General features: G+C 49.0%; 1 protein-coding gene across 1 annotated transcript in view; it reads left to right on the top strand.

The window, feature by feature from the left end:
- The first annotated feature begins 1568 nt into the window (after positions 1-1568).
- The window catches only part of NKAIN1 (sodium/potassium transporting ATPase interacting 1), a 53814-nt gene continuing 36959 nt past the window's right edge, over positions 1569-18423 (top strand). The window contains exon 1 of the mRNA XM_049878551.1: positions 1569-1985. Coding sequence (XP_049734508.1) covers positions 1932-1985 — 54 coding nt within the window. The 5' untranslated portion in view covers positions 1569-1931. The remainder of the gene's footprint in view (positions 1986-18423) is intronic.

The raw sequence follows: 18423 nt of genomic DNA, 5'->3' as shown, positions 1-18423 counted from the left end.
TCATCTCCTTAGTCCCTACTGAGAGGCTGGCACATAGTAAACAAAACAATCTAAACCTGTTGTTGTGGAGTTGATTTCTGACTCAGGGTGGCCCCATGTGTTACAGAGTAAAACTGCTCCATGGGGTTTTCTTGGCTATAATCTTTAAGGAAGCAGACTGCCAGGCCTTTCTTTGACAGTAACTCTGGATGAGTTCAAACCATCAACTTTTAGGTTAGTAAAACCCAAAACCAAACCCACTACTGTCAAGTCGATTCTGACTCATAGCGACCCTGTAGGACAGAGTAGAACTGCTGCATAGAGTGTCCAAGGCTGTAATCTTTATGGAAGCAGACCGTCACATCTTTCTCCCATGGAGCGGCTGGTGGATTTGAACCACTGACCTTTTGGTTAGCAGCCAAGGGCCTTAACCACTGTGCCACCAGAACTCCTTAAAACCAGCTGCCATCAAGTCGATTCCAACTCATGGCAGCCCCACGTGTTGCACAGTAGAACTGCTCCACAGGGTTTTTAAGGCTGTGACCTTTCGGAAGCAGATTTCCAGGCCTTTCTCCTCAGGCACCTCTGGGTGGGTTTGTGCCACCAAACTTTCACTTAGCAGCCGAGTGCAAACTGTTTGCTTCACCTAAGGACCTCGGTAATAGGAATTCCATTGATATTAGTTTTGAAAGTACACAGAAAGTGATCACAGACCCGATGAAATAGGGAGATTCTGAGGATGACCCAGGGGTTTCCTCTTGGGAGACGCTAAGCTCCAAGATGAACATAGGAAGTTGGGATGTAGGGTGGGGATGATTAAAAGGATTTGGGATGTGTTGCATTTGAGTGCTTTTAGAGGTGGCTTGGAGAAGGCAGTCTCTGCCAGCAAGGCTTTTTAAACTCCCTCTCCATTGCATCCTGGGCTAGGGGCTGATACCAGCCCTCTGGGCAGACCTCTGCCATCTCTCTTCGCACTGGCATGCGCTTGGAAGCCTGTCTGTTCCCTAGGCTGTGAAGCTCCAGCTGAGGCTCATCTCCAAATCCCAGGGTCCCCAGGAGTGTGTACACAGTCAGGGCTCAGTAAATGCCAATAGAAGGAAAGATGAACAGAAGGATGTGGTCAGGCAAAAGAGGGAGGCTTGAATGAGAAGCAGATCTGGGGCAGGAGTGGAAGCCAAGGTTGGAACCCTGGGGCCCTAGAGACAGGTGGACAGAGGAGTGCTCCAGAGCCCTCTGGATGCCAGCCAGGTCCCAGTGTTTCATTCACATGACCACATTTCATCCAAGCATCAATACTGAAGGAAACATAATTATTTCTATTTTGTTAATGAGAAAATCGAGGCTCAAGAGAGGTGATATGATTTGCCCAAGGTCACACAGCGAGTAGGCAGCGAAGTCCAGGTCTGATCCAGAGTTGTCAGGCCCCAGCCCGCGCTCTTCCCCTTCAGTCCCGGCCTCTCCCCAGCTCTCCTCCTTCTTGGCCCTCCTCCCCTCCGCTCCCTCGGCTGCCCCGCCCCACTCCTTCTTTCTCTCCCCTCCCTCCCTTTAGGTGGTGGCGGCGGCGGAGCCACGTGGTGGGGCCGGGAAGCCGTGGCCGCCCAGCGCCCGGGCGGCTGCCTCAGCTGGGCAGAACTGCGCGGCACTTGGTGCCTGCGCTCCGCGCTCCCCGCCAGCCGCCCCGGGGCAGGAGGCGCGCCTGGCTGCCGGCCGGCCAGACAAAGGAGGCGAGGCGCGGCGGAACCAGAGCGCGGGCGGACAGACCATGGACTCGGAGCGCAGGCAGCCAGCCCCAGCCCTCAGGACCCGGCGCTCCCGGCCCCAGTCCTAGGCGCCCGGCCCCGCCGTCCGGGCCGCCCAGCGGGGAGACGCGGAGCCCGCGCGGTGCGGACGAGGCGGCGGCCGCCAACTAAGACGGGGCTACGCGGCGGACGGCCCGCGCGGCCCCGGGAGCCATGGGCAAGTGCAGCGGGCGCTGCACGCTTGTCGCCTTCTGCTGCCTGCAGCTGGTGAGCGCCGGGCGCCGGAGTGGCCGGGGCAGGGTGGGGCGCGGCGGAGCGGGAGCCCGGGGCATGAGGATGGGGTTAGGTGTTTGTGTGTGCGTGTCTGGTGCGAGTGCCCGGGTGGGGGGTGGTCTGGAGTCACAGAGCGGACGGGCGGAGCCTGCTCCTGCTGGCCGGGCTGTCTCTTTGTGTGCGCTTCTCGCCGCGGTGCCCGGCGCTCCCCCGTTCCCTGAGTGCGTCCTGTGCGCGAGTCCCCCGCCCGCCCCGCTCTGCGCGTCTGCCCCGTGTTGGATGAGTGGTCCCTGGTTAGGGATACGCTGTGGAGCTACGGTTCTCTGGACCTGGGGGTGTGTCCGAGGCTGGTCAGTGAATCTGTGGAGGTCCCCACCGTGTGTTTCCCTCTAAATCGCTCCTTGCGTGGGTCTCCCTCCGGGTCTGTTTCTGGCCCCCGCCCCCCACCCCATGTGAGTATTTCTCACAAAGTCTCTGCTCCTGTGTGCCTCTCGCTGGGTTTCTCCTCGGTGTGTCTCTAGATCTCTGATCATTTCAAGTCCCTCTTCACTGTGTTAATTGGGATCTTAGACTTCAAGAACCGTTCAGCCCTCCTTTGTGTGGTCTCTGCTTCCTTTTACCCCCCTGACTCGGCAGGCCCGGGAGTAGAGAGCCGCCTCCCCTAAGAGGGTCACAGGAGCTGCCAGGTCATGACCCTGCTGGGCACTGGAACCCCCTTTCTGCTTTGGCTATGGCCACTGTGGCCATCGGTGTTTTATCAGGCATCCGCTCCACCAGAGCTGCAGGGGTGGGGACAGGCAGACCAGCTCCTCTGCCCTGCCTGGCACTGGTGGTGATGGGGACAGTTGGGTGCCCTGGAAGGACTGGAGCAACTGCGGGCACTATACCCACCCCCAGCTTAGGGTGCTTAGGACCTTATCTTAGTAAGGCCAGTGGAGTGAATCTGGACTGGCTCTGCCCCTCAAGTCAGGCCCTGGTAGGTGAATTTGGGAGGCAATTAAGGAGAAACCAGGGTCTCCTGCCTACCCTATAGCTGAGACCCAACAAGTAGGAGCTTTGAAGCTGTACTTCTCTAGGCAGAGGTGCATGAAGACGTCCATGGGCAGAACTCAGGTGTGAGCACGAGCTGGGGGAGCCTGAGCCTCACTGGTGCCCCACCCCTCACCCCAAGGTGCATGTAATACGGCAGAGTGAAGCTTTCAGTTGGATGTGCAGACATAAAATTGTATATATGTCTCATTCATCTTGCTTCTCTCCCTGGGGGACCCCAGCCCCAAACTTGCCATCTACAGACCTGCTCTCCTGGGCAGTGGTAGGAGCAGCTCAGTCTCTGAGGATTACAGCCCTGCTCCCAGCTCTGGGATGCTGGACAAGTGACCTCCTTGGCTAGGCCGCCTCAGTCTGCCTCTCTGTAAAATGCTCAATCCTGAGGGTTGCAGAGGGGAGTAATTAAGCGTAGTGGTTAAGTGCTACGGCTGCTAACCAAAGGGTCGGCAGTTCAAATCCGCCAGGCACTCCTTGGAAAATTAAGTCCAGGTAGAATGAAAACTCCAGAAGGGCCAAGATTGTCTGTTTTGTTCCCTGTGTAATCCCCAGCAGCTGGAACAGTGCCTGGCCTCCATTAATATTTGTAGAATAAATGAATGAATCAGTTATTTGGCAACTCCTGGCTCATCATAGAAACACCCTTCTTTATCTACTTTGATAACATAAAATGCCAAGAAATGTTGAAGCCTTTCAGAGAATACCTTACAGGTTCTTTTTCTGTGTTTCTTTATTTTTAAATTTTAACTAGGTTTTTTTTCTTTTAATTAGGAAAGTTATACACCTGTATGGTAAAAATGAATAAATCAATAAATCATCAGATAGCAGAAGATAAAGTAAGGTTCCTTCCCTTTATGCTCTGTCCCTACTCCCCGAAGATAAGTGCTGTTAACAGTTTGTTCCCTTGCTCATTCTCTGTTCATGATAGTCACCGTGGTTAGCTGTGGAGAACACATACTGGGCACCAGGTGTTCTTGTAAGTGCTTTCTGTATGTTTTAACTCATTTAAGCCTCATAACCAAATAAAATCAAACTCACTGTCATCGAGTCGATTCTGTCTCATGGCGACCCCATGTGTTACACAGTAGACCTGAGTTCCATTGGCTTTTCTTGGCCGTAACCTTTACAGAACCAAATTCCCAGACCTTTCTTCCACAGCGCTGCTGTGTGGGTTTGAACTACCAGCCTTTAGGTTAGCATCTGAGCACAAACTGTTTGCGCCACCCAGGGACTTTATAATAACGCTATAAAGCTATTATTGTTATTACTGGCATTTTATAGATGAGGCAAAGTAACTTGCCCAGGGTTCTTAAGCTGGGGCTGATGGTGGAGTGGGTTCCTCCATCTGTCTCTAACTCCCAGGAGCCTCTGCTGCCTGGCAGCTCCTGAAACTGTAATGTGCTACTGGGATGTGGAATTCATCAGCCTGAGGCGAGAAGAGAGCCTCAGTTTTCTCATCCAGCATAAAGGGACAGGAGAGGGAAGAGGCTGTTAAATGTCTTCCAGTCGAAAATTGAAAAAGAGGAGGAACGGTGTCACTTTTCTTTATTGAATGGGGTTTGATCGTGAAAGTAAAACAGGCCAATTTTTTTTTTAATAATTTTTATTGCGCTTTAAGTGAAGGTTTACAAATCAAGTCAGTCTCTCACACGAAAACCCGTACACAACTTGCTACATACTCCAATTACTTCCCCCCCATGAGACAGCCCGCTCCCTCCTTCCACTCTCTCTTTTCGTGCCCATTTTGCCAGCTTGTAAGCCCCTTTACCCTCGCATCTCCCCTCCAGGCAGGAGATGCCAACATTGTCTCAAGTGTCCACCTGAAGCATAAACAGGCCAATTCTAAACAATCTTTTGTAGTTGGGATAGACATGCTTTGTGTGGCAGAGTAGGGGGTAAGGCTATGCTGGGGGCGGGAAGCAGTGGGAGGTTTTGCCATTCAGGTAGACAAGTAGGTAGGGTTCTGGAGTCTGACAGAACAGACCTAGGTTCAAGTCCCAGCTCTGTCACTTCCTAGCTGTGCAAGCCACAGTTTTGTCGTCTGTTAAACAGAGACTACCAGACTGTTTATCAAAACAATTTCTAATTCTTAGGGTTGTTGTGAGGATTAAATGCATGTAGTGAATTTTAGCACTGTGCCAGGCACAGTGAGTGCTAGATAAACTCTTGCTTTTTATCGTCATTTTCTTAATGGTTTTATACCCTGGGATGCTGTCCTGGAACTGTGGCCTAGACATATCTAGGTGCCCCCTGCACACTCCTTTGTGGGACGCAGTGGTAGTTGGGCACTGAACTGAGAGGCAGGAGGCCTGGATTCAAACCCAGCTCTGAAACCGACTCCTATGAACTTGGGCAAGCCTCTTCCCCAGTGTAAACCAAAACACCCAGAGCTGTCAAGTTGATTCGGACTTGTGACAACCTCGAGTGTTACAGAGTAGAACTGCTCCATAGGGTTTTCTTGGCTGTAATCTTACAGAAGCAGATCGCCAGGCCTTTCTTTCATGGTGCTTCTGGGTGAATTTGAACTAACAACTCTTCAATTAATAGCCAAGAGCAAACCATTTGTGCCACCCAGGGACCTTTCCCTAGTGGAGACCTCAACTTTTCCGTCTGTAAATTGGGAAGAACCATTGGTCTGGCTCTCTAAAGCCCTGCCAGCTCTGCCCTCCTAGGACTCTGGAATGGTGTTGGAGCTGGCATGGAGGCTCCGGTGCATCTCTGGTTCCGTTCTGTAGAACCCCTTGGGTTCCTTGGTTTCCTGGGTTCTATTTGCTGCATCATCTTGGCAACATTATTAACCATGTTCACTCTCTAATTAGTATGTGTTTCCCTTTTCCCTCCCCTGCCCAAACCCAGCCCTTCCTTCCTGGTCCGCCTTCTTCCTGAAACCTCACAGGCCACTCTGTTCTTCCTGTAAGAGGGCGACCTGAGGTTTGCCCAAGGGAAGCACCGTGAATTTCTTCACCATCATCATTATCACTGCCTTTCTGGAGTCCTGTGCTAAGCTCTTGATATGCATCACCTCATTTAACCAAATGAGCTTACATGTGAAGGGCGCTTGGCAAAGTGCCTGGTGTATGTTAAGTGATCAGTAAACCTTAGCTATTTTACCGTTTTTATCCTTCTCCTTATTATTATTGTTATTCCACACAACAGGAGAGATGCTTTTATTATCCCCTTTTTCAGGTGAGGAAACTGAGGCTCGGTGAGAGGACGAGGTCTGACCAAGGTCACTAAGCTAGTCAGTGACAGAACCAGGGTGCAAGCATGCTTTGTCTGCACAGAGAGCCACCCTCTCTTCCCTGAGCTCTCTGCTGCTCACCATTAACCAGTATGTGACCTCAGACAGGCCTGTTCACCACTCCAAGCCTCAGTTTCCTCATCTGAAAGTGAAAGTGATAATATTTCAGTAGAATCATGGGCAGTGCCTGGCACTGTGAGCCAGTTTAGCACTCGGTGACACATCACTGCCACGATTGTTCTTGTCCTGACTGTGTGTGTGACCTTGGACATGTGCATTCAGGCCTCTGGACCCATTTCTTCCTCTGCAAAAGAGGAAGCATCATCCCTGCCTCACAGAGCACCTGGCTTTCTGCAGCCAGGCGCCTCCATGTCATTGCTGTTAGGTGCCATCACGTTGGTTCCGACTCCTCACGACCCTACGTACCACAGAATGAAACCCTGCCTGGTCCTGCGCCATCCTCACTATTGTTGTTATGCTTGAGCCCATTGTTGCAGCCACTGAGTCAATCCATCTCATTGAGGGTCTTCCTCTTTTCTGCTGACACTGTACTTTACCAAGCATGATGTCCTTCTCCAGGGACTGATCCCTCTTGACAACAAGTCCAAAGCGTATAATGCGGAAATTATCGAACAATTCATTAACATCACATGCAAGTAAAATTTTGCTGAAGATCATTCAAAAGCGCATGTAGTAGTCACTCAGAAAACATTGGTTTCCTTCTCTTCCCTTCTGGAAAGCTCTTTGCTTTGTGGAAGGTGGTGGGTGAGGGGGGAAATATGTCGCTTCCGGCTGAGCTGCAAGTAATGGTGTGAAACGTGGTCAACCTGATTGATGTCGTTATTAGCAGTAGTGATGGCGAAGACTGGAAGGAGACAGCTGGGGCGGCCTGCACTCCCAAGCAGCTGTGTCTGCAAGCTCTCGGTTTCCTCGGGAGGGTCTCGCTGTGCTCTGGATGGTTGAGGTCCTTGGGCCAGGGTGATTATAAAACGCCCATCCCAGACCCTTTAGAGTCAGGAGGATAACGCTAGCCAGGGCACTGACCCCTTTTCATCCTCACACCCCTATGGACACCGTGGGCCTGGAGTGACCAGCTCCCTTTTGCGGATGGACAGACTGAGGCCAAGCATAGCCCTCATGGTCCTTAAGAGGTAGGCAGAGCAAGGTGGGGTGGAGAAGAGGGTCCAGGGGAGTGGTAGAGGGATAGCACTGCTTCTGCTCTTTGCAGGGGTGGGTTGTTTTTTAAGTAACTGCCCCAGAATTGGCAGCTGCTCTGAGATCTGGCATGGGGGTTAGGAGCACTGTCTTCGATCAGACAGGTGTTGCTGCCTTGCTTTACAACTTCCGAAAAGTCCCTTACCCTGTCTGAGCCTCCAAGTCCTTGCCTATAAATACATCGGAACAGCAGCTCCTGCCTTATGGTAGTTGGGGGGCTCGATGAGATGACGGCCAGACAGTGCCGAGCACAGTGCCTGGTCCAGGGAAGGGTTCCCTGTGGCTGTTGTTGGGAGCTGCTCTGACTCATGGCAACCTTATGTATAACAGGATGAAACATTTCCTGGTCCTGCTATCTTCATGATCATTGGTGTATGTGAGTCCATCGTTGCAGCTATTGGGTCACTCCATCTCACTGAAGGTTTTTCTCATTTTCGTTGGCCCTCTACCAAACGTGATGTCCTTTTCTAGTGATTGGGCCCCTTGTGGCTAGCTGTGGTTATTTGCCTGGAGAATTGGACAAGTCACTTTAGCCTGCATCTCTGCCTGGATTAAGGATTTTAGTGACCGGGGTCATTCCCATAAACACTTAGAGCCTTAGTTCTTTATCTGGAAAATGTGAGGTTTGGTGGGGAATGTTAGCAATAATAACTTCCTTTGGTTTGCTGTCTACTAGGAGCCAGGCACTTTGCTAGGTGCTTTATATACTTTGTCTGTTGTTACTATCTCACTTATCCATGTCCACGTATATAGTGTATGCAGAATGAGGTTTCAAACCCAGATCTGGGACTGCACAGCCTATACCCTGCATTCTATACCCCATTCGGTTGTGGGGATGCTGTGGGGATCTAAGTCTTTCCTTGGCTATAAGGGGTTGTTACTAGATACCAGATCTTATGAGCCCCTCTCCCCCACCCCCAACTATCTCTTCCTACCCCAAACCCTGTATCGAACTTAAGGGAGCCATGATTCAGGTTGAGGCGAAAGTTATCCAGGAAAGAAACAAACCTGTATTGAGGACTTCTCAATCCTCATAACAACCCTATGAGGTGGGCATGGTGTATATACCCATTTATTGATGGGCATACCAAGGCTCAGAGGAGTGAAGTGACTTGTTACCAAGGAAACAGAAGACGCATTCTGGGCTTCAGGAGAATGATCAAAGAGAAAGGATTTGAGAATGATTGTTGTGAAATCTGGACCAAGTGGAGATGGTCTGCTCTGATCTTTGGAAGAGGTGGGTGACCAGAGGATGATAGGCTAGGACCAGAGGTGTGGTTTTAAAAGCTAGTTCCAGGCCATGGAGCCCAGTCCCAATGTCATCATCGTCCCCTGCCCTGACCTGGAGAGGGATGGTGATTGGGAGGCAGAGAGAGCCTCAGGCAGCAAAGCAAGCCTCCCCAAGATACGTGCTCCTCCAGTGGCGCAGGAGGAGTGCTGAGGTTTTTAGAGGGGTTCTTAACTGTTATGGCAGGCTTTAATGCGTTACCTTGGGCAGCTGGCAAATCAAGAGGCAGGGAGGTAGAGTGGGAAGAGCTTGGGCTTTGGAGTCAGGCTGGAGTTTGAATTCCAACTTTGCCACTTTGTAGCTGGGTGACCTTGGACAAGAGGCTTAACCTCTCTGAGTGTCCACTTGCCCATTTCTAAAATCGAGATAGCAATCAGCCTCAGAGAGCTGTTGGGAGGCTCCTTTGAGATAAAATATGCTGGTAGGAGCTAACAAAAGGTTCAAGCCCTTTCCCTTCCTGAATGCCTGGGAAACGAGACAGGACATTCCACAAATCTGCATCCAGAGGGTTAGGAAATGGGACGTGTCCCCTTTCTGAACCAGGGGAAGGCCCGAATTGGAGCGGCGATTCTGCGTATTCTTTGTGACCTTAGCCTTGTGGTACCTCTGTCTTCTCTTCTGTAAAATGGGGATAAAAGCACCCACCTCATGGAACTGTGGCGAGGGTGATGTGATGATGCAGGGAGAGCTTTGAGCACAGGGCCTGGCACTGAGAGGGAACCCAAGAGGAAGGCGTGGCTTTCTCTGGGCCTTGGTGTCCCCCTCTGTAAAGGCGGAGAGTCAGACTCACTGTCTCAAGGGTCCCTTCCAGCTCTGAGTCAGCGAAGACCTCTCACCCTTCCCAGGTAGAGATCAGAGTTGCTGCCATTGGCCCACCTTGCTGCGGGCAGAAGTGACTGATGGAGGTATTTGCCCCTGAGGAAAGGAGACCCCTGCCTCTGATGGCCTCCTCAAGGCTTTACACCTGGGTGCCAGGTGTCAGAGACTCAGGTGACTTCTTTCCTCTTTCTGTGTAAGCGTCCGTACCATCTCCATACCAAATACCCACATGACATATTGGATTATAAAATCAAGTTGCTGACCACAGAAGTTCAGAACCAAGGGGTTCTCACAAGTCATTAACACCTAATCCACCACAGGTCAGCCTCCTGAACTCCAGAAAGACTAAATACTCTTGGGTTAGGGTGTAAGAATTGCCATCAGCTGACCTATAATCCAAAAGGAGCCTTGGTCACACAATGGTTAAGTGCTTGGCTGCTAACCAAAAGGTTGGCTGTTTAACCCACCCAGTGGCTCCAAGGGAGAAAAGACCTGGCAGTCTGCTCCCATAAAGATTACGCATGGCTGTCGAGTTGATTCAGACTCATAGCAACCCTATAGGATAAAGTAGAACTGCCCCATAGGGTTTCCAAGGCTATACTAATCTTTATGGAAGCAGACTGGCTCATCTTTCGCCTGCATAGCAACTGGTAAGTTCAAACCTCTGACCTTTCAGTTAACAACCGAGTGCTTTAACCACTGTACCACCAGGGCTCCTTCTGTAAAGATTATAGCCTAGGAAACCCTATGGGGCAGCTCTACTCTGTCATATAGGGTCACTATGAGTCAGAATCAACACATCCAACAACAACCCATAAGTCAGAGTTAGGAAGTACCCATAATGTGCTGGGCCCAGTTCTAAGTGCTGAGTCTCCTTAAGGTACAAAATATGCCCTCAGCTGCCAGTCAGAATCCCAGGGTTATGGCAGTCACTTACTGGCCCCGTCCTCTCTGAGCCTCATTTTCTCCAGTCTAAAATTAGGTGGGAGAGGTGTTGACCTCCATCAGTGGCTTTCAAACTGCCTGTCTACAGAGGCTCTTCAGGGGTGGGGACGATAACCAAGTGGTGAGTTCCTTGTCCCTGGTAGTAATTAAAAAATCAAAAACCAAATCTCTTGCCATCGATTTGATTGAGACTCATAGTGACCCTATAGAACAAGAGTAGAACTGCTCCACAGAGCTTCCAAGGAGCGCCTGGTGGATTCAAACTGCCAACCTTTTGGTTAGGAGCTGCAGCACTTAACTACTACGCCACCAGTAGTGATTAGGAATCTATTTCTGTGTAGAGGCTGCATGACCACTTGACCATGTGATGGGTTTAATGGTGATCCAGTTCATTTTTGAGCCTTGTAGATCCTATTAAGAAGGCTCAGAAACACTCCTTGTTTTCATTATTCACAGTAGATTCCATTTAGTGCTATTGGTAATCTTCTTTCAGAACCTAGACCGAACATCTTGTGGCTTCCAGGAAACTGGATCACCATTAAACCCATCACACGGTCAAGTGGTCATGCAGCCTCTACACAGAAATAGATTCCTAATCACTACTGGTGGCGTAATAGTTAAGTGCTGCAGCTCCTAACCAAAAGGTTGGCAGTTTGAATCCACCAGGCGCTCCTTGGAAACTCTGTGGAGCAGTTCTACTCTCCTATAGGGTTGCTATGAGTCGCAATCAACTCGAAGGCACTGGGTTGTTTTTTTTTTTTTGGTTTAGATCCTATTATGATCCCATTTTATATATAAGGAAACTTGAGGCACACATTAACTCAACTCAAAGGCTGGCAAGCACAGACCGATGCTTTGAACTCCAGTCTGTCTGGCTTCAAAACCCATGCCAGTGCTGGCCTTGGAGCCCAGCCCAGCTCCCAAAATGCTATGTGACCTTGGCCAGGCTCTCCTGGTCTCCAGCCTCACTCTCCTTGCTGCCCACTGAAGAATTGGTGGACAGCCCTTTCAGAGCTAACATTCCATGATCTTTGCCTGCCCACTGCCCCAAATCACAGAGCCTGGCTGAGCTCCTGACACAGGATCTGGGGAAAATGGGAGCCTATAGGCATTTTACCCCTTTGCCTGCTCTGGCCATCTCTTGCCCTAGAAGAGAAGACAGCCCTGAATTTTATTTTGGGGAAGAATGAGGTTCTGCAGCCCCAGCCTGAACCAGAGATGTGGGTTTTCAATTACACAATTAAATGCACAATTAGGCATAATTACCAGTGCTCAGAGCCCGAGACTGCTCATAATAGGCGTGTAATCTACTGCAGCCTCTGTTTATACTACTCAGCGCGCTCCCTAATGATGCTAGGATGCCTTCACACTGCACTGTTGCCATGGAGACAAGCCTGCTACCACCATGCAGGACTGATAAATGATGTACTGGTCCCGGGCCCCTGGATTGTTTCTGAGGCTTTTGCATCCAGCCCTCGAGTGGAAGGACCAGGAACATGGGCCAGCCTCCCTGCCTTCTGACACACCCCACTGGGAGTCCCATTGGTTCTGGACAGTTTTGGAGCTACCAGGAAGGTGGGGAAGGGGGCTTCGACCCCCACAGTCCTCAAGCCATGAACACGATGGTAGAGGTGCTGTGAATGGTCTCATGGTTATCCATTCAAGCATCTCATACTGGGGAAGCTGAGACCTCCTCAAGCAGGGACCCTGCATACCCCTGGCTCCCAGATAGGCCTGGGTTTGCCATAAACTGGCCCTGTGACCTTGGGCAAATCCCAGCCCCACTCTGATGCTCTGTTTCCCCGTATGTAAAATGGCCTGCAGAGTCTCTATATGTGGTGTAATCTAAGAGAGATTTATTGAGCATTTATGATATGCCTCATATTGTTATAAGTGCTTTACCTGTGGTCATTCATTCATTCATCCTTAATACACCATTGTATGGTAGGTACAGTTATTATCCCCATTTTACAGAATTCCCATTTTCTCAGAATCTGAGACTGAGAGCAATTATGTTAGGCAGTGGCAGAGCTGGAATACAAACCCAGACAGTCTGATTTCGGAGACCTCCCCCGCTAATCTCTATGCCATATGGCTTCACATGTGCCATCACTTATCATCCTTGCAATGCCTTAAGGGTAGAACATTGTTGTCCGCATTTCCTAGATGGGACTCTGATCTCAGAGAGCAGAAGCCACTTGCCCCAAGTTACATAGCAAGACAGCTGATGCCAAAAGCCAGGATTCCTAACTTTGGCTTCTTAGTTGAAGTCATGAAGGGGTAAAAAGATTTCCTTCAGTGAGCATGTACCAAGGATCTCATCATCCTTACGTATCACGGGAGGAAGACTGGCCCTGGCCGCTGAGAAGGCAAGGAGCCCAGGGGTCCCTCAAACCTAGCACTTCCCTTTGGCTTTGAAGGAAATCTTAGTCCTGTTCTCCCTCCGTCAGCCCACTGACACCATAGTCCCTGACCCAAACCAAAAACCCACTGCCGTCAAGTCGATTCCAACTCATAGTGACCCTATAGGACAGAGCAGAACTGCCCTGTAGAGTTTCCAAGGAGCGCCTGGCGGATTTGAACTGCCGACCTCTTGGTTAGCAGCTGTAGCACTTAACCACTACGCCACCTGAAGCAGGGCCTATTTTTACACTCATTTTTTGCTCCATTTCTCTGTCATCCCACATAGTATTTATGGAGACTTACTGTGTACCAGTCCTGGGGCCATGTATGGATCAGACTCAGTGTAGAAGCAAGATGAGCACAGAGGCTTCAGAGTCAAATGGGTCTGGTTTCAAATCCTGCCACTTAATGGATGATCTTAGGCAATTTGACTTGGTTTCTCTCTCTGTAAACAATCAAATCGACTACATCTGTGGAAAGAGGCGATGGAAAAGCCCAATATCATTAGTCAGAATAAGGCCAGGGGCTGAGTGCAGAACAGACCATCAATTGTTTACATGCAAGTTCAAGTTGAAGCTGAAGAAAATTAGAAGAAGTCCACGAGAGTCAAAGTATGACCTTGAATATATCCCACTTGAATTTAGAGACCATCTCAAGAGTAAATTTGATGCATTGAACTCTAATGACTGAAGACCAGATGAGTTGTGGAGTGATGTCAAGGACATCATACATGAAGAAAGCAAAAGGTCATTAAAAAGATAGGAAAGAAAGAAAAGACAAAAATGGATGTCAGAAGAAACTCTGAAACTTGCTCTTGAACATAGAGTAGCTAAAGCGAAAAGGAAGAAATGATGAAGTCAAAGAGCTGAACAGAAGATTTCAAAGGGCGGGTCAAGAAGACCAAGTACTCTAATGACATGTGCAAAGACCTGGAGTTAGAAAACCAAAAGGGAAGAACACGCTCAGCATTTCTCAAGCGGAAAGAACTGAAGAAAAAATTCAAGCCTCAAGTTGCAATATTGGAGGATTCTATGGGGAAAATATTGAATGACATGGGAAGCATCAAAAGAGGATGGAAAGAATACACAGAGTTACTGTACCAGAAAGAATTGGTTAACGTTCAGCCATTTCAGGAGGTAGCATATGATCAAGAACTGATAGTACTGAAGAAGTCCAAGCTGCACTGAAGGGAATGGTGGAAAACAAGGCTCTAGGAATTGATGGGATACCAATTGAGATGTTTGGACAAATGGATGCAGCGCTGGAGGTACTCACTCATCTATGTCAAGAAATTTGGAAATCAGGTACCTGGCTAACTAGAAGAGATCCATATTTGTACCCATTCCAAAGGAAGGGGATCCAACAGAATGCGAAAAGTTTCAAACAATATCATTAATATCACACACAAGTAAAATTTTGCTGAAGATCATTCAAAAGTGGTTGCAGCAGTACATCGAGAGGGAATTGCCAGAAGTTCAAGCTGGATTCAGAACGGGACATGGAACAAGGAACATCATTGCTGATGTCAGATGGATCCTGGCTGAAAGCAGAGACTATCAGAAAGATGTTTGCCTGCGTTTTATTAACTATGCAAAGGCATTCAACTGTGTGGGTCACAACAAATTATGGATAACATCGCAAAGAATGGGAATTCCAGAACTCTTAATTGTGCTCAAGCGGAACCTGTACGTAGACTAAGAGGCAGCCTTTTGAACAGAACAAGGGGATACTGCGTGGTTTAAAGCTAGGAAAGGTGTGCATCAAGGTTGTATCCTTTCATCACGCTTAGTCTGTATGCTGAGCAAATAATCCGAGAAACTGGATTGTGATCATTAAGGTTGTGTGTCAACTTGGCTGGGCCATGATTCTCAGTGGTTTGGCAGTTATGATGCAGTTTGGCAGTAGTATGCTGATGTGATCACTTCCATGATGAGATTTGATATAATGTGATTGCCTCCATGATGAGATCTGCTGTGAGTAGCCAATCAGTTGAAAGGGAGTTTCCTTGGAGGAGTGAACCTTCTGGCCAGGCTTGGGGGCTTTTGCCCACTTTGGATTCTGTAGCTGGTTCCTGTTCATCTGCCCTCTGGTTCTTGGGACTTGATCTAACAGCTCACCTGCTGTGTTGCCTGCTGATCTTGGAATTTCTTGGTCTTAGCAGCCTGTGAGCAAGAGTCCTGCTCTGTGATCTGCCGATCTTGGGTTCAGCAGCCCATGTGGCTATGTGAATCAGGAGAAGCCTCTATTCTGATCAACGGACTTAGCACTTTCCAGCCTCTACAATTTCATGAGCCATTTCTTGATATAAATCTCGGTGTATATATATTTATATGCTTTACTGGTTTTGCTTCTCTAAGACACTGGACTATATGAAGAAGAATGTAGCATCAGGGTTGGTGGAAGATTCATTAACAACCTGCAATATACAGATGACACAACCTTCTTGCTGAAATTGAAGAGGACTTGAAGAACTTACTGATGAAGATCAAAGACTACAGCCTCCAGCATCGATTGTGCCTCAACATAAAGAAAACAAAAATCCCCACAACTGGACCAATAAGCAACATCATGATAAATGGAGAAAAGATTGATGTTGTCAAGGATTTCATTTTACTTGGATCCACAATCAACATCTGTGGAAGTGGCAGTCAAGTAATCAAAAGATGCATTGCTGGGCCAATCTGTGGCAAAAGACCTCTTTATAAAGTGTTAAAAAGCAAAGATGTCACTTTGAGGCCTAAGATACACCTGACCCAAGCCATGGTATTTTCAGTCACCTCATATGCATGTGAAAGCTGGACAATGAATAAGGAAACCCAAAGAAGAATTGATGCCTTTGAGTTATGGTGTTGATGAAGAATATTTAATATACCATGGACTGCCAGAGGAAGGAAAAATCTGTCTTGAAAGAAAAACAGCCAGAATGCTCCTTAGAAGCAAAGATGGCAAGACTTTGTCTCATGTACATATGACAGGTTATGAAGAGAGACCAGTCCCTGGAGAAAGACATCATGCTTGGTAAAATAGAGGGTCAGTGAAAAAGAGAAAGACCCCCAATGAGATGGATTGACAGTGGCTGCAACAATGAGTTCAAACCTAGCAGCGATTGTGAGGATGACTCAGAACTGGACAATGTTTCTTTCTGTTGCACATAGGGGCGCTGTGAGTGAACCGACTCGATGGCATCTAACAACAACAACTGTGTGCCAGTCCTGGGGACACATGTGAATCAGACTTAGTGGAGAAGCAAGACTGGGGCACAGAGACTGTAGAGCCAGATGGGCCTGGTTTCAAATTCTGCAGCTCAATGCATGATCTTGGGGAAGTTGCCTTGGTTTTTCTTTCTCAGTAAAGAAGACAACAGTGTGTACCTTGCAAGGTTGTTGGAAATATTAATAGAAACAACTTCAAACCAAGTCAGTTGCAGTTGAATTGGCTCCAGCCGATTCATGGTAATCCCATGTGTACAGAGTAGAACTGTGCTCCATAAGGTTTTCACTGGCTGTAATATTTTGGAAGTAGATTGTGAGGCCTTTCTTCCAAGGTGCCTCTGGGTGGTCTCAAACTACCAACCTTTTAGTTAGCAACTGAGTATGTTGACCATTTGCACCAACCAGGGACTCCACAATAACAACTACCACTTATCAAATGCTTACTGTGTGCCAAGCACTCAGCGAAGGCCATTATGTGCCTTGGCTGAAACTTCGTAACACATAATCTGTGATTCCCACTTAACAGATGAAGTGACTGAGGCTCAGAAGCTTAAGTGCCTTGCCCAGGGCCTCACAGATGGTAAGTGGCAGAGGAGACATCTGACTCCAGAGCCCCTGTGCCTCCTCACCAGGTCTCCCACCAGTGTGGAGATGTCACCCAAGTGTGGGTGTTCCTCCTGCTATGTCCCTGGAGCCTCCAGCCACTCTGCCGGTTTCTCTTAGGGAATCAGGTATCTGGATGGAGGGGACAATCGGGAGACAGTGCCTACCCGGCACAGCTCAGGGTTCTGTCTAGAAGTCTCCTTAGGATGACATGCCACAAGTCTGAATTCTGCAAGCGGGGGCTGTCTGACATCAGTCTCACCCCCACACTCTATAGGTGGAAAGCTGAGGCCCAGAAACGGCCTATGATTAGTCCAAGGCCACAGTGCCAGTCAGGGGGACAGTTGGGACCCAACGCCAGTTTAGGACACTTCTTGCTTCTTTCCACCTTCCTTTTACACCCGACCTGCTTGCTGGAGAGAGATGTTTGGGGGCCGTGGCGTGTGTATGCAAAACTGCACGCAGCTGCATGCCCAAGCATTTGTGGGGCAGACACTGGCACACAGAGATTTGTGGATCAATAAACATCCCTTCCCACTTCCTCCCTCTTCATTTATTCATGAACTCTGAACTCCTTGGCTCCAGAGAAACTGCCTGGAAGAAAGCAATTAGAGCATAATTAGAACCATTTCTATTATCAGCTCTCAGCGGGAGGGAAGGGGGGCTGCTGGGGTGTGGGGGGGATAGCCCTGGGAGTTCCCCGTAGCCTCAACCCCTACAGCTGCCCATTCAGCGCCTGCTTGCCCCATGGAGCTAGGCCTCTCTGGAGACCTGGACCAGCCTTGGCGGGAAATAAGTGCCTCGTCCCTGGAGGCATTCAACAGCTTGGTAAGGCTGGAAGGAGAGCTTTCTGTCCTGCGTACAGAGGTAGAGTGGATGATTTGCAAGTCCTTGGGGGAGGATTATCTAATAGGCACGGTAAGCATGGTGTTTACCTTGCTTACCAGATCATCTGTAGTGAAAGTGTTCACTACAGATTAGTCAGTAAGCACAAGTAAGCCTGTGCTTACCTGTGCTTACTGGGTCATCCGCCCCTGGCAGGGATTGTAAATTTGAAAAGAAGCTTTGATTCTGTAGGAAGGTGCTGTGGGGCTGGGAGAGAGACAGATGCCAGCCATACCTGAAAGCAGAATCTTTGATGTGGTGAAAAAATGTGAAATTGTTCACTACAGATGACCTGGTAAGCAAGGTAAGCACAGTGCTTACCTTGCCTATTGGATAATCTGCTCCTGCATGTCCCTTCCATGTTGAGCTTCTTGGGTGCTCCCTGCTAGGGACTGGGCCAGGCATTGCGGAAGAAGGAAGAAGCACAATATGACTTCTGCTTTCTAGAAACCATCCATTTAGCAGATTATAGCAAATGAAGAGTATGACAATAGGAAACGTAAATTACCCAGAGGAAGCAGTGTGCCAGGCAAGACTCCATTCATTTCCAGGTGATTAATAGTAATAATAACAGGACCAGCAGTCAGTGTTTAGAGAGCATTTCTGACCCCAGAGCTGCTGCTCTTCCTCACCTGGTGTACCACCAGTAAAGAGAGGCCACCGTCAAGGGTGGGCAATCCCTCCCTCCCCACTCTGACGAAAGGGATGAGAAGACACAGGAAGGTGCCAGGCACTGTGCTTCTCACTTCAAATGCGTTTCCTCACTTCATCCTTGCA

The sequence above is a fragment of the Elephas maximus genome, chromosome 3 (genome assembly GCF_024166365.1).
Source record: "Elephas maximus indicus isolate mEleMax1 chromosome 3, mEleMax1 primary haplotype, whole genome shotgun sequence".
In the NCBI taxonomy this organism is placed as follows: Eukaryota; Metazoa; Chordata; class Mammalia; order Proboscidea; family Elephantidae; genus Elephas; species Elephas maximus.
The sequence above is the reverse complement of the archived record's forward strand: the minus strand, read 5'-3'. Positions and strand labels throughout refer to the sequence as shown.